Below are 15,742 nucleotides of genomic sequence, written 5' to 3' on the forward strand. Positions count from 1 at the left end.
GAAATATTGATACATATTTTATTTTTTAAATCAGCAATAAGTTACTGGGCGTAAGTTACTTGTGGTTCTTTTCTAATCATTCCAACTTTTCTCGTACCCGCTTGTTAACTGAGTGCACTTGCACCCAAAGTTGCAGACGAACTAACACTTAGAAGCTTACTGGAAAATCTGTAATGGTGAGAAAATTCGAGGGATATGCATGAACGACTTGTTAAATATGCTGTGGTTTTGTAATGCTCAGAGGTCATATACAGACACCGCGAACATTGTATTGGAAAGATACGGGCACAATATAGAATGTCTGAACATGCTGAGTCATTTTTTAATTGTTACATAATCACACGTTATCAGACCACAGGCGGAAGGTATCGTCCACTGAACTACTACTATCACAGAAAGACTACGTAGTGGACGATGCCTTCCGCCTGTGATCAGACCACAGGCGGAAGGTATCAGTTGTTGGCGGGGACGTAGCTCAGTTGGTAGCGCGCTGGCTTTGTAGCCAGTTGGTAGCGCGCTGGCTTTGTAGCCAGTTGGTCGCTATCAGCGTGGGTTCGATCCCCACGTTCGGCGAGAGATTTATTTCTCGGAGTTGAGTCAACTTTGTGCAGACTCTCTTCGGTGTCCGAACACCCCCGTGTGCACACATGCGCACGAAAAAGATCCCACGTTCACAGCGAAAGTCTCAGGGCTTGGAAAACACGAAGACACGCATGCATCATCTCTCGTCTCCAATTATCATGATCGTATTTTGATACTTTGACGAGACAAACCCAATGCTGGTGTGTCGAAGAAGACAGCCACAGCGGGCTTGTTCGAATCAAAGTATCACACCATATCTTCAACGTGCATTACCAATACCTGTCCCAATATAGACCAGGACGTTAAACCCTAATAGTCAGTCAGTCAGTCAAGGTATCGTTCACTGGACCACTACTTTCATAGTAGTCTATAGAAAGACTACTATGAAAGTAGTGGTCCGGTGAACGATACCTTCCGCCTGTGATCAGACACACACAGAGGCACGCTAAGAGCTCTGTCATTCGCACTTGAAATTTCAGTTTTCTCTGGTGTGGACAAAAGTTAAGATTAAGCATCAATTAAGTTTTTTCAAGAACAAATGAATGTTGACATTGTGTAAACTTGAATTCAACCTAGCCTACATGTTGTTATACCACTTCAAAAGGTTATGGAAAAATAATCAAAAGAATTTCCAGCTTTCAGTTGCACGGGTTGTTTTTTCTTGGACTTAGTTAATTTGTCTCGTATGGTATATAGGCACATATAATATATAGAAGTCTGAAGAGAAAGTGCGTTCGTATATATCCAAAGATGTCTACATTTTTCTTCTGCAGTGAGTTTCACAACAAAATCATTGTTTCTTTCTATTGACATTGTAGTTTATTTCTGCTTTGACTGTGTTTCAGGTTGCATTATTTACCAAATGTCTGCATTTGAGAGTGGCTGCTTCCAACAACCTGCACATATTTGTTTTTCTCTTTAGCTTTGGTTCATCCTCTCTTGCTGTCCAAAAGTCAACCCCACATAGAGTAGAGTCCTGCCCTCACTCAGCTTTCAGCAGTAATTCTTGCCGTGAAACAGATCAGAGGACGTCTACAGTCAGCAGTATGTCCAGGTCCATCAACCAAAAAGTGCTGAGTGTCGAGCAGGATGAAGGGATGGGAGCCCGAGTGCGCCGCAGTATTGGTCGACAAGAGGTAATATAATATATTTAGAGAGAAAATAAATAGGTATGGTAAAAGTTACATGGCAAAACAAAACAAAAAACGGTGGTAAAGGTTACATGGGAGAAACAAAAATTCAAATAGTGAAGGTAGTTAGGCAAAAACTTTGTGTCGGTCAATAAGTTGTATGAAGGATTATTTTTTCTTTGACGCTTTACATCAAAGTTGTAATGCACATACCTGGTCTTCAAGATTTGGGGGCGGGGAGATCACTCTGTCTGTAGCGGCACTCGCTTTGAAACCAGTTGGAACTATCGGCATGGCTTCGATCCTCATGTTCAGCAAGGGATTTATTTCCCGGAGTTAACTGTGTGTGCAGACTCTCCTCTGTGGGTATGCATGCGCATGATAAAGATCCCAAGGTCACAGGCATTGGAATACACAAATACACGTGTGCAGGAGGGGAGGGGGGAGGAATTGTGTAGCGTAATTTTGTTGATGCTAGCTATCGCCAGGGATAGCAGCACCAATTTCCTGAAGGGTATTGCCCAAGGACGATAACATATATATACCAAATACTAATGACCAAATTTGTTCAGTAACCCCTTTTTTATTCAGCCGATTGTGATAAGGCCAGAACACATTCCTTATGTTTACTGTTACAGTGAAACCTCTGTTAAAAGACCCCCAAAACCCCTAAGAAAATTGGGCTGTATAACGGAGGAAGGTATCTGTTGAACGTTTGTATTCAAAATAAAACGCAGAGAGAGAGAGAGACAGACAGACAGACAGACAGAGTGTGAGAAAAGAGAGGAAGACAGACGGAGGAAGTAAATTTAATGACGCTATATAGATCATCTCTGAGAGAATGAGGTTGTTGAGGAAGCCTTATAATGGAGGGTGTAATCAATCAATCAATCAATCAATATGAGGCTTATATCGCGCGTATTCCGTGGGTACAGTTCTAAGCACAGGGATTTATTTTTTTATTTTTATTTTATGCAATTTATATCGCGCACATATTCAAGGCGCAGGGATTTATTTATACCGTGTGAGATGGAATTTTTTTTTACACAATACATCACGCATTCACATCGGCCAGCACATCGCAGCCATTTCGGCGCATATCCTACTTTTCACTGCCTATTATTCCAAGTCACACGGGTATTTTGGTGGGACATTTTTATCTATGCCTATACAATTTTGTCAGGAAAGACCCTTTTGTCTATCGTGGGATCTTTAACGTGCACGCCCCGATGTAGTGTACACGAAGGGACCTCGGTTTTTCGTCTCATCCGAAAGACTAGCACTTGAACCCACCACCTAGGTTAGGAAAGGGGGGAGAAAATTGCTAACGCCCTGACCCAGGGTCGAACTCACAACCTCTCGCTTCCGAGCGCAAGTGCGTTACCACTCGGCCACCCAGTCATGTAAGGGGTTACAAAAGGCAGACAGTGTCTTTTTTCAATTGTTGTTTTCTTTCCGCTATTCCAGCTACGGAGCTTTGATCCTTTCCTCATGCTGGATGAGTTCAGAGTTACTGCCCCTGCAGGATTTCCCGACCATCCACACAGAGGATTTGAAACGGTGAGGCGCAGAATGTGGTTTTTTTCAGGGGGAAGGAACAAATATGTTTGATTACCAGTAATATCAGTCTTAGTGGCATGCTTACAAACTGGTCTTAACAAGCACCCCTTTATTTTCTACTGATCTTAAAACTTTTTTTACCACTGTTCCGATTTTTCATTCGACTGAGCATGACAATGTGTGAATCAGAGCACCGACAATATCATGTGCAGGTCATGCATTGTAAATTCAGTTTTAAGATGTTTACCTAATGCAAAGCAGCTTTATTCTCAGTCCATGAGAAATGGAAGTGCAGGTGTTTAACTTTATGCGGAAGAGAGAAAACAAAATTACCTTTTTTAATCCGTTTTTAAATTGTTTGAAAACTTTTTTTTTCCTTTTTGCTTTTTTTGTGTTATGAGGGAAGGGGGGGGGGTGCAAATATTTGCAAAGCAGTTTCGGAAAGATCTATGGAAACCCAGAAGAACATGTAATAGCAGTCACAGTAAAATAAATTTGTTTTGCACCTTTTTATTTCTCCTAACATCCTAGCATTGGACTTATCTATAGCCTCATTTGACAAGTTCACTTTGATCAGTTTTGTCATCTTCTCTCTGCCTTTGCCCTTAAGTCATGTGCATGTATCGGTCTGGAGTGCCTGCATGCATCTCTGAAAACTTAAAGAAAAAAATAACCGTTTCAGGTGACCTACATGTTGACTGGATCATTCCGCCATGAGGACTTCTGTGGTCACAAGGGCACCATTAACCCCGGTGACCTGCAGGTAGGTCCAATTGGGAGCTTAAGATGGGCAGATTGCGCAAGACATTTTGCATATTCACACATGCACGGACGCATTTCAGGCAAATAATTCAGCTGATAAACACAGGAGTTATAAGCGATTAAAAGTGTGACGGACAGAAGCCTTTTAATAAAATAGATCATTGTATTGTTAGTACAGTGGTACCTCTGTCTAACGACTTTGAAAATGTAACCGAAATTCGGTCGTTATATGGAGGATTGTTTGTTATTTCCGGGTCCGTCAATGATCCGGAATGACATGGGCGTTTTAATTGATGCCGCCCACAGTGTAATGTTATTCTTTCCTTAAACGATTATGGTAACCGGTTTTCTATTCAATTAATTACCCACACTGTTTTCTTGCTTGTTTAATGAAGCCCCGTAGCTACTCGCGGGTTAAGGTTTGAACTAAGCAAACTGAGGTCGAACGAAAGCATGCGGTCCCAAAGCATGCACATTGATGTCGATACCAGCTACTAACCATAGTCATACGATACCCAGCAAAGATTTGGTTAAAAACAAAGAAAGGTGTCCCAAACGCAAGGAACAAAACATAAGCCTTTGCAGACGTAAAGAACCGCAGCAGTGTGTTGAAACTGATGTAAACTTGTTGCCAAAAGCGTCAGTTTTCACAATGAAACTTGGCTCGCTCATAACTGCACTACGGACTGTCCACAGAGTTGAGTAATTTAGGACACTCCACTACTCACCTTCAAACTTCACTGACGGGATTCTGTGGAGAATTTATTGATTCAAACGAACGCGTGGTTGTATATCGCGTCATTCAGTCACGGATCGGGGAAAACCAAGAACAGTTCCAGATTTCAAAACTATGTTCGTCGGCCGCCATTGTTAGCTAGACCGAAAATGTTTACACGCGCTTTGCATACGTACATTGCAAAATTTCATGACGTCACCACAACTTTCGGTTTTGGTTCGATGTTCGGATTACTTTCATAACGTTTCTGTAACTTTGCGTGTTTAAAAGGTAGGAGTTCCTGGACAGTTCTTTGCAAAATAAAGCAGACATCTAGCGAATGACCTTTATCTATTCAAAGTAAAGTAATGACCTGAAATAGAAACGAAAAACCATGGCTTCAGCCGATTGCGTGCCGATCGAAGTGATGTTGTACACGGACAGGATTTCAGCACGTGTTTGTGTCCGTATCGCTTACTCACTCGACTGGAGATATAAGTTAGAGTAAACCAAACCCGTGATAATTTTGGGAAAAGTCGTTATAAGTCCACGTATGGACGGTCGTATGTCGTATTAGAGAGGGGTACGTAATATGGAGGTGAGAAATACTAAGACAAAGAAGGAGAAAAAATCTGTCAGAGAAAAGTCGGTCGTAATATTGAGGGACCTGTAAAAGAGAGGTGTCGTAAAGAGAGGTACCACTGTACAGCAGACGGGCGCTGTGGCGGGGTGCTACGACGTCGGCCTCTTAATCGGAAGGTCGTGAGTTCGAATCCCGGTCGCTGCCGTCTGGTGGATTAAGTGTGGAGAGTTTTCCAATCTCCCAGGTCAACTTATGTGCAGACCTGCTAGTGGCTTATCCCCCTTTGTGTGTACACGCAATCACAAGACCAAGTGCGCACGGAAAAGATCCTGTAATCCATGTCAGAGTTCGGTGGGTTATAGAAACACGAAAATACCCAGCATTCTTCCTCCGAAAGCGGCATATGGCTGCCTAAATGACGTGCAAAAACACGAGTGTACGTGGGAGTTTTAGCCCACGAACGCAGATGAAGAAAAAAAAGTTAGTACAGCATTTTCACAAACTATTTAGTCAAACCTGGGCTGATACACACATACTAATTATTGTTGACAGTGGATGACGGCAGGACGGGGCATTGTTCACTGTGAGATGCCACATGGAAAAGAGACGGGTCATGGGCTACAGCTGTGGGTCAACCTGCGAAAAACCGACAAAATGATGGAGCCCAAATATCAGGAGCTCATCGCCAAGGACATTCCTCAGGCCACCAAGGAAGGGGTCACTGTCAAGGTCATTGCTGGAGAGGCTTTCGGTATCAAGGTTGGTTTTGGGATGTTACACTTTTGCGTCACTTTTTGCGTTGCACCTGCTTGCTGTTGGCATGATCGTAATACCATTATACCATAATATGTACTAGTCCGACCAAACTTAAAGCCACTGTGTTTTATGTAAACATTCAGCATTTCTTAAATGCACAGTCCTTCTCAGGTTGGTTCACTATTACAGATCTCCAGACTTTCACATGGCATAAGACCAATCCCTCCACTTGCAAACATATCAAGTCTCCTAATTTTTGTTGGAGTGGTAGGCAAAATTAATATGAAAATAACAAAATTGGAAGAGGAACCACACAAGCAAATTGCTTATAAATATGCAAAAAAGATAGGAAAGTAACAGCGATGAACAGTTCAATGACCATTTACTCAACCAAAACATTTGTTGTTGATCAAAGTTTGTCTGTTTTCACAAAATATGTGACCCTCCACCACAAAATGAGTCGCATGTCACCTTGCGCGGTTCTGCGCTAGGCTTGATATAAGTCCGGAGCGTGTCTGGTAACAGTGTGAGGGTCACCTTAGTCACATCCTTATAACTCAAACATTTTTCGCTCTTTTCTAAAACGGTTTTCACCACTGGAGAGAGCATAAAAAACTCTTTAGGAAAATGTAAAAATATGAAAATCATGCAAAGGTGACATGCGACTCATTTCGTGGTGGAGGGTCACATGTGTGTTTTTCTTATTGTTTTGCTGTTTGATCTGTAAGCTGTCACTGTACACACTGTTTTTTCAGTCCCAGGTATACACGCGCACGCCCACAGCATATCTGGACTTTAAGATGCAGAAAGGATCCCATCTCTCACAGCCCATACCTGCAGGCTGGAACAGTTTCATATACATCTTGGAAGGCAGTGCTCTTTTTGGTCAGTAATTGCTTCAGGATACAGAGGGAGCACACCTTTTCAGACAACCCCTCTCTGGACAGACTTCCATGAAACATTACATACACGTTCTTCCAGATAATATCCCAATGTGTTAGTTTTTTTCTTCATTTTTTCAACAAATGGGGGGTCTTGGGTGACATCATATTCGGCTTTTTAAAAAAGTTGAGACAGCACTGTCACGACCTCGAAGTTCTGTCACCTCTGATGTGTGTCTACTAACCAAATCACAAAGTGTTTTAAAAAAGAACTTAATATCTCGGTAACTTAAATCATGTCCGCAGGAAGCAGAATCTTACTCGGAAGTCTATGCAAATGTAATTTACTCTTATGATCGTTGACAGGCTTTGCATATAATATTTATCGGTTAATCATATATAAATTAAATGTATTTTAACCTACTACTAACTGCTGCTGATGGGGTCTATGTCGACCAAAAGAGTGGGATTCCCTGTAGGTGGAGTTCCTGGAGAGGGATTCCCTGTATACAGGGAATACCACAGGATTTAGTTCCTGTAGCGTGTCGCTGATATCGCTGAAAGTCACGTGATGCTTGGCGACATCGGTAGAATTTGATGTTTTTCAATCTTTTTTGATATTTCTTAGAAATTCGAGTATGGTTTGCAAGTTTTATTGAAAAACTCCACCCTGTGGGATTCCCTGTATACAGGGAATCCCCCTCCAGGAACTCCACCTACAGGGAATCCCACTCTTTTGGTCGACATAGACCCCATCAGCCTAACAGCTTGGTGCACTACTTTCAGGGCGTGAAGCAAAGCAGGAAGTGGGAGAGGCTCACTACACACTCACACTCAACCAAGACGGAGATCGCTTGGATGTTTTCAATAAGGTCAGCGTTTATTTTTGTGGATTTGTTGAAGGGATGTTGTCTGCCCGTGGAAGTACTTTTCCTGGTCATGATCACGGGTATAACATTATGGGAAAATGTAAGCGATTGCACTATAATGTTGGAAGTTTTCTTCTTTTTTTCTTGTTTCTTTTTTTACATTTTAATTTTTACTTTTTATTTCATAATTGTGTCAAAGAACAGAACCTACATTTAGGAATTTATATGTACAGTGGTACCTGTGATGAATGAATCTCTTGGGCCCTCTCAATGGTGTTCCTACATTGCAGATGACCTGTCATGGCAGATTTATTTTGGTAAATTTGAAAATGTGTGATTGTTTGTTCGTTCATGTGCTGAAACTCCCACGGCTTTTACGTGTATGACCGTTTTTACCCCGCCATTTAGGCAGGCATACGCCGCTTTCGGAGGAAGCATGCTGGGTATTTTCGTGTTTCTATAACCCACCGAACTCTGACATGGATTACAGGATCTTTTTCGTGCGCACTTGGTCTTGTGCTTGCGTGTACACACGGGGGTGTTCGGACACCAAGGAGAGTCTGCACACAAAGTTGACTCTGAGAAATAAATCTCTCGCCGAACGTGGGGACGAACTCACGCTGACAGCGGCCAACTGGATACAAATCCAGCGCGCTACCGACTGAGCTACATCCCCGCCCCAAAATGTGTGATTAAAATAGAAGTATTTGTTATGATTTGGACAAGAAAGATGTATTTAACAGACTTATTATTTACAGGATTCTGACGTCTGTCATTTTGTGCTGGTAGCAGGACAGCCCTTGAATGAGCCTGTTGTTCAGCATGGTAAGCTTCTTCTTGTTCTGAATTTACAGTACAACCCACTCATTCCAAACTTTGAGGCAAAAATGGTTAAGTTCACTTCAGAAGATCGACTGTCATAGTAAAAACTTGTGAAGGTATTAAAGTTAAAGTTCTATATTTACTTTAAACAATATGTCACTATTATCAAATTTGCAACAAGTGAATTTCACAGATGTTGAACCAAGCTTCTTTGCACATTTTGAGCTTGCGAGCAACCTATATTGAGCCATTTTAATTTATGTTGATCAGTATATATCCTGCTCTCCCAATAGACGATGTTGGGAAATAACTCGGTCGGGTTTGAATGGTTTGTGGAAGAATGAATACTCTGCTTTCATTAACACAAACTTTCTCACGTGACACGTTAGGGCAGTCACTAGCGAGGGTTGGGTCTGAAACATATGGACAAGTAGCATGTGTGAAAAGTTTGCCTCGATAAAAGCAAGAGTATTCACTCTTTCACAACCCATTTAACGCCGACAGAGTTATTTCCGGAGTTCGTCTATTGTCCACTTGCACCAGTGTCTCCTGGAGACTTGCAGGGCAAAGGCTCTCAGTAGTTCTAACAAAAAGTGACGGTGGCCAGATATGCTTAGAAAGGAACCAGCTTTTAAACAATGAGCTTGGATAGTGTACATGTAACTGACTCTAACATGCCTTCAATATTGCCCTCCAATGGTGATGTCAATAGGAAGAGATGGATAAGTATGCTCCTTGTGTTTTTTTCAGATATACTCCTACCATTATTTCTTATTTAAATGGAAGCAAATGTTTATTTTCAGGTCCCTTTGTCATGAACACACAGGAAGAGATTCGACAAGCAATCTCTGATTACCAGCAGGGGAAGAACGGCTTTGAAAAAGCACACTCCTGGGCCTCACAAGGGCGATAGATTCTGAAGCTCCAGATTAATTAAAGAGATCTGAAGTTCTCATGATTGACTTGCAAGCAGCCTTCATCGAGTGCATTTACTGAATCTCATGGAAATTCCTGGAAGTGTGCAGCTCATAAGTGATACATATAGAACTTCACCCACGATCATCGCCAAAATGCAGACCTGTCCACTGATGCTGTTCTCCTAAACCTGAATGTTAAATGCTGGAGGAAATTCAAAAATAGAAGTCTATACAGTAGCTAAAGTGTGTACCGTACCTTTTAGAACTTTTTGGCGCAACTTTTTTCCTCAACCTTTACCGTTAGCGTCTTGTGTTTCACTAAAGAAGAGTACACATATATACCCACGTCGCTATACAATAAATATAACACTATCTCTCTCTTGATTTGCACGTTTCTGCTACTATGACCTTGGCAGAGTTTCCTGGGACAAACCCTCCTTGTTGTCATGAAAATAGGGTATTTACTTTTGAGTCTTTGGCGGTATGGCTTTTTAGGTGCAAGACTTTTTGCAGCATAATTTGGAACAAACTCTAAAAGTCAAAATCAAGATTTATTACAACTAGCGAACAGTTCAACCTTTTAATGTATTGTCTGTTCAGGTTTATTCGTCATGACCTCAGAGGCAGAGATAGAAGAAGCCAGGAAAGACTACAATTTGTGTCAGAATGGATTTGAAAGAGCAAGAGACTGGAATTCCTTTGTTGTTTATGAAGATGATGACCCTGGGACTCTATTGATATCAAAAACGTAGCATAGAATTTTTTCTTAAGAAATCTGTGTTTGTGTGTGTGTGTGTTTGTGTTTTTGTGTGTGTGTTTTTGTGTGTGTGTTTGTGCATGCATGTGTTTGTGCATGCATGTGTGTATGCGTGTGTGTTTGCGTCTGCTTGTGATTGCACACGTGCACACAATAGTGTGTTAGTTACCAAATTTGTGATTGCACAAAGAAAAGTTATTATAAAACCTGTCAATTTGTGATGTAGATAATCCCTCATGTGGTTGTGATGCAATTCAAGTTTTGATGTATCAGTATGTACTAGTTGATCTCGTGATTTAATTTGTACTGATATCAAACGTAGCTTGATGACGCTTTTCTTCCAGTCTGAAAATTTACAGAGATGCGATCATACGTGTGAGTTCAGTAAGTGTTGAGCATATTTCTTTTCTTTTTAAGTGTTTATGACTTTTCGTTGTGGATTTTGCGATTACAGAGATAAGTTGCAAATTGACCATGAGTCGCCGCGGTAATTATCAACATTGATTGGGTCTTTGAGAGTGAATGCTTACAATCGTTGCCCTCGGAAACACAAATCCAAAAGCCACGATGGTTCCACACATCAAACAATCAGCCTGATTGGCTTTTACTTTGACAATCCACGTTTCACCTGAAAGCTCAAACCCATTCACCACCTCGATTTATTGCATGGGGAACATGAGATTTATTTCCCAGGTGTTTGTGAATGAAAACTCGTGAAAATGATGACAATATAAGATGTTTGATGGGTTGTTGACAGACCAGCTTTTTTGTCGGTCCGAGGGGGAGCATATCGTCTTTTGTTTCATATTTATTGACCAAGACCGAAGGCCGCGGTCAAAAAATATGAAACAAAAGTCGATATGCCCCCCGAGGACCGACAAAAAAGCTTGTCTGTCAACAAACCACCAAACATCGTTTTTGTCATCATTTTGGTAGTGAGAAAATAAGTGCACAATCAACCCAGGGAGCCATGCTTTGAAACACGGGTTCCGGGCTGATAACCACACGAGTCCCGGTTTGATAACCACTGGCAATCAAAGCTGGCGTGTGAAAGCAACTTTCTGTGTTTTTGAGTTCATTAAATGTTGGGATGAATATGTCAGGTTTGAGGATGCACAGTTCTGTAGGTTCATCTCGGTATTCCACCCTCTCGGCTTTCTGTTGTAAATATTAAGCTGAGTGATCGAATGTGGAAGCTACATTTGGTCAAAGGTCACAGAAGATTTGCGTCGTGCAGCGAAGGAAAGAATCACGATCTTGTTTCCGACTCAGTACCTCTTTGTTTTTCATTAGAGTCCTGTCATTCTGCTTGCTCGGCTTTGTTAGATGTTTGCATTTCTTGTTGCTATTTTCTTTGCTTTTATTATTGTTTCTTATTTGTGCTTCGTTTATCGATACAATGTCTTGTGCACGGGTCAAAATGTGTGTGTCAGGTGTCGTTTTACTTGACGTTCGTGTTTCTTCGAACGTCTGTGTATCGAAACACAGATACACGCACTCCATGACTCTGTAAGAAGACAAAACATATCGCTAGGTTTCATTTGTTTTTGATGAATGTATGACCTTTCATGAAGTAGTTTTGTTTTTTGTTTACTTTTGCCAGTTTGCCAGTTCGTTTTTGGAACTTTGCAAAGCGGTGTAAAATTTGTGAAAATGATGACAAACCTTCTTGTCAAACCGCTTTGTGGTTTTTATTATGCGAATGCATTTTTGCGTGCATGATGAAAAAAAAATCACAATTACCTGTATAAAAAACACACAATTAAGAACACAAACATATCAGAGCAATTCTGTCTTTTAAGTTTTATATGGAATAAACTGTGTTGAAATCTTGACATTTTTGTTGTGTTTAGTCTTTGACAATTTTGTAATAGTTGATAAATCTCTCTCTCTCTCTCTCTCTCTCTCTCTCTCTGGATGGAATCTATATATATATATACGACTTGTGTCTGTCTCTGTGTGTGTGTGTGTGTGTGTGTGCGCGCGATGCACGGCCAAAGTTCTCGATGGATCTGCTTCAAATTTGGTGGGCATATTCAGGTACACCCGGGACAGGACACAACCTGGTCGATATTTCAACACGTGCTCTCAGCGCGCAGCGCTGAACCGATTTTGGTTCCACCTCAGCTACCCGGGCCCCCATACCGACACACCAAAGCCAAAGTTCTCGGTGGATCTTTTTCAAATTTGGACACCGTATTCAGCTACACCCCGGACACAATATCATCGATGAGATGTTTCAACACGTGCTCTCAGCGCGCAGCGCTGAACCGATTTTGGTTTTTCTGTTCATTTCACCATTCCCAGTAACTCTTCCTTATCTTCTCCATGTTTTCAGCGTTTACCTCCCTTCCTTCGTATGGTGCACTATAGTATGAGGGGGCATCTTCGGATATTCCCGGCGTTCTGTTACTATTTGTAGAAGGTCACTGCAGTGTCCAGAACGTAAATTGGACCCATAAATTATCCTCACTGTAAAAGTGCAAAGGTCGAATCAATTTATAGCCACGCTAAAAATACACTGTCATCAGTTCTATCTCTATATATATATACGGCTTCTCTGTGTTTGTGTGTGTGTGTGTGTGTGTGTGTGTGTGTGTCTCTCTATGTGGGCAACACCTGTGGATTGTTCAGTTCTGTTTGTGATGTGGTCTGGCGGCTTTTGTGTATTTGTATGTACTGGCCTTCCTTTGAGAAGCCATAACAGTTCAAAAGGGCTTAGAGATAAGCTCTAAATTGCTCAATCCTGTTTGAGTGGAGTTCGCCTCCAAAGGTGATTAACACGGTTACATTCGTCGACAAGGATGGAACTCGATATGGTCAGGAATGGCATTATGGCCACTGAATCATTTTCGTGCTGTTCCCATTCCACGAATCTGGGAGGGACCTAAGCTTGGCGGGTCCATTGTTCGGACCCGGCGAAGCCGGCGTACGGCTCTAAGTACTTCTTCCCGGCGAAGCGGGTATTCATCTAGTATATATATATATATAACCACATTAGTCATCACGCCAAATGAGGGACAAGCAAAACAAAATGCACCACAAAAAACAAAAAAACCCACTAGTTCGTGACCCTACTAACAAACGGATGCATCGATATGAAAACAAATGAAATTTAAAAATCTGGCAAGCAAACTAAACTTTCTGAACAACTGCAAGATATACAAGTCGCGTAAGGCGAAAATACAACATTTAGTCAAGCTCAGTCGAACTCACAGAATGAAACTGAACGCATTGCCTTTTTTCCGCAAGACCGTACACTCGTAGAATCGTCTGTCCACCGCTCGTGGCAAAGGCAGTGAAATTAACAAAACAGAAAAGCGCGGTAGCGGTTGCACTGAGGAGGATAGCCCGCTTTTCTATATCTCTATTCTTTTTAACTCTCTGAACGTGTTTTTAATCCAAACATATCATATCTATATGTTTTTGGAATCAGGAACGGACAAGGAATAAGGTGAAATTGTTTTTAAATCGATTTCGGAAATTTAATTTTAATCATAATTTTTATATTTTTAATTTTCAGAGCTTGTTTTTAATCCGAAAAATAACATAATTATATGTTTTTGGAATCAGAAAAGGATGAAGAATACGATAAACGTATATTTTTGGATCGTTTTATAAAAAAATTAATTTTAATTACAATTTTCAGATTTTTAATGACCAAAGTCATTAATTAAATTTTAAGCCTCCAAGCTGAAATGCAATACCAAAGTCCGGCCTTCGTCGAAGATTGCTTGGCCAAAATTTCAATCAATTTTATTGAAAAATGAGGGTGTGACAGCTAGTGCCGCCTTAACTTTTACAAAATGCCGGATATATGATGTCATCAAAGACATTTATCGAAAAAATTTAAAAAAATGTCCGGAAATATCATTTCCAGGAACTTTCATGTCAAATTTCATAAAGATCGGTCCAGTAGTTTAGTCTGAATCGCTCTACACACACACACACACAGACAGACACACACACACACATACACCACGACCCTCGTCTCGATTCCCCCTCTATGTTAAAACATTTAGTCAAAACTTGACTAAATGTAACAAGGGAGCTAGACTGTGTATAATACATGTGTATACACGCAGACACACTAAAGCGATGTAAATCGGGGATTACCTAAGTTTGAACAAATAAAACTCACAGATAGAAATTAACGCACTGCATTTCCCCGAGGCCTTGAGTCGAGAATGCTCGTGCCACTTTCACGACAAAAGCGTGCAGAACGTGACAAGCCAGTGAAGCACAGTAGCGTATGGCATGCTTGCATATGGCTTGAAGTGACAAACCAGTAAAGCGCAGCAGAGTATAGCTGCTAGCACTTAAAAGGAGAGAGCGTTTTTCTCTATTTACAATTTTTAAAAACTTTTCTGAGCTAATCCAATCATAACATATCTATATGTTTTTGGAATCAGCAAAAGATTAAAAAAAAATACGAAAAAATTATTTTCAACTCGATTTCTGAACTTTTAATTTTTAATAAGAATTTTCATATTTTCAATTTTCTGAGCTTGTTTTTAATCCAAATATAGCATATCTATAGGTTTTTGAATAAGATAAAGTCAATTTGGGATCGATTACTAAAATTTTAATTTTAATTATAATTTTCTGATTTTTAATGACCAAATTCATCAATTGATTTTAAAGCTTCCAAGCTGAAATGGAATCCAATAGTCCGGGCTTCGTCGAAGATTGCTTGACCAAAATTTCAAACAATTTCATTGAAAAATGAGAGTGACTGAGTGTACGTGACAGTGCCGCCTCAACTTTCCCAAAAAGCCCGATATAACGTCATCAAAGACATTTATCGAAAATGAAGAACGTGTGTAAGTATATCATTCCCAGAAGCTCTCAAGTAAAGTTTCATGAAGTCCGGTGCTTTTTTTATGAATTGCTCTAGCTACACACACACACACAGACTCACATATAAATGTCACGTATATGTTAGTCGCTGCGCGTTTGGTGGATCGATCTAACACGTACGACCCTCGTCTCGATTTCCCCTCTATGTTAAAAACATTTAGTCAAAACTTGACTACATGTCAAAATAAGACAACACCATCAAACTAGCCAACCAACCAAAGAAACATCTAACTCCCCTCTATATCTTGAAATAAATTTCTTTCCAGTAAGAATATAGGCCTATATATCATTTTAGATACCGTGGCCTTTCCGCCAGAAATTCAGGTATAAATGTTCATCAGGATTTTTTCTTCTTTCTTTATTTTTCGTTATTCAGATTTAGTATCAAGATAATAAGTCGAATTCCTTCAACAAACGTCTTGGATACATGTATTATACTTGAAATATCAGCATCCAAACATTCCTGATTTAGTGCAGATGCACCCAAGATGGGTGAACACGCCTATCTCCATAGTGATGACACGCTCAACTGGTAAAAGAAGCGGAAA

The 15,742-nt window shown here is 40.6% G+C and overlaps 1 protein-coding gene across 4 annotated transcripts; it reads left to right on the plus strand.

Annotated features, from left to right (window-relative positions):
- Positions 1 to 25: 25 nt before the first annotated feature.
- LOC138969481 (pirin-like) lies at positions 26 to 12,169 on the plus strand. Of its 4 annotated transcripts, none has more exons than XM_070342272.1 (9): positions 26 to 176; positions 1,428 to 1,718; positions 3,180 to 3,272; positions 3,955 to 4,035; positions 5,885 to 6,091; positions 6,844 to 6,973; positions 7,756 to 7,841; positions 8,597 to 8,663; positions 10,178 to 12,169. In XM_070342272.1, exons 1-9 carry the CDS (start codon positions 174 to 176, stop codon positions 10,327 to 10,329), a joined length of 1,110 nt encoding a protein of 369 aa, XP_070198373.1. In that variant the 5' UTR covers positions 26 to 173; the 3' UTR covers positions 10,330 to 12,169. The 4 variants fall into 4 exon arrangements, with proteins under 4 accessions (XP_070198373.1, XP_070198375.1, XP_070198374.1 ...); XM_070342274.1 differs by having other exon boundaries at positions 1,505 to 1,718; XM_070342273.1 differs by having other exon boundaries at positions 35 to 176; positions 9,464 to 10,317.
- Positions 12,170 to 15,742: the final 3,573 nt, after the last annotated feature.

This window comes from Littorina saxatilis, linkage group LG6 (assembly GCF_037325665.1).
Source record: "Littorina saxatilis isolate snail1 linkage group LG6, US_GU_Lsax_2.0, whole genome shotgun sequence".
NCBI lineage: Eukaryota > Metazoa > Mollusca > Gastropoda > Littorinimorpha > Littorinidae > Littorina > Littorina saxatilis.

Bases quoted from the DNA above. Each gene is read 5' to 3' on its own strand.
- LOC138969481 (XM_070342272.1), top strand. The intron at 3,273-3,954 runs GTGAGGCGCAGA...TAACCGTTTCAG, and splicing joins CACACAGAGGATTTGAAACG to GTGACCTACATGTTGACTGG. The intron at 4,036-5,884 runs GTAGGTCCAATT...TATTGTTGACAG, and splicing joins TTAACCCCGGTGACCTGCAG to TGGATGACGGCAGGACGGGG.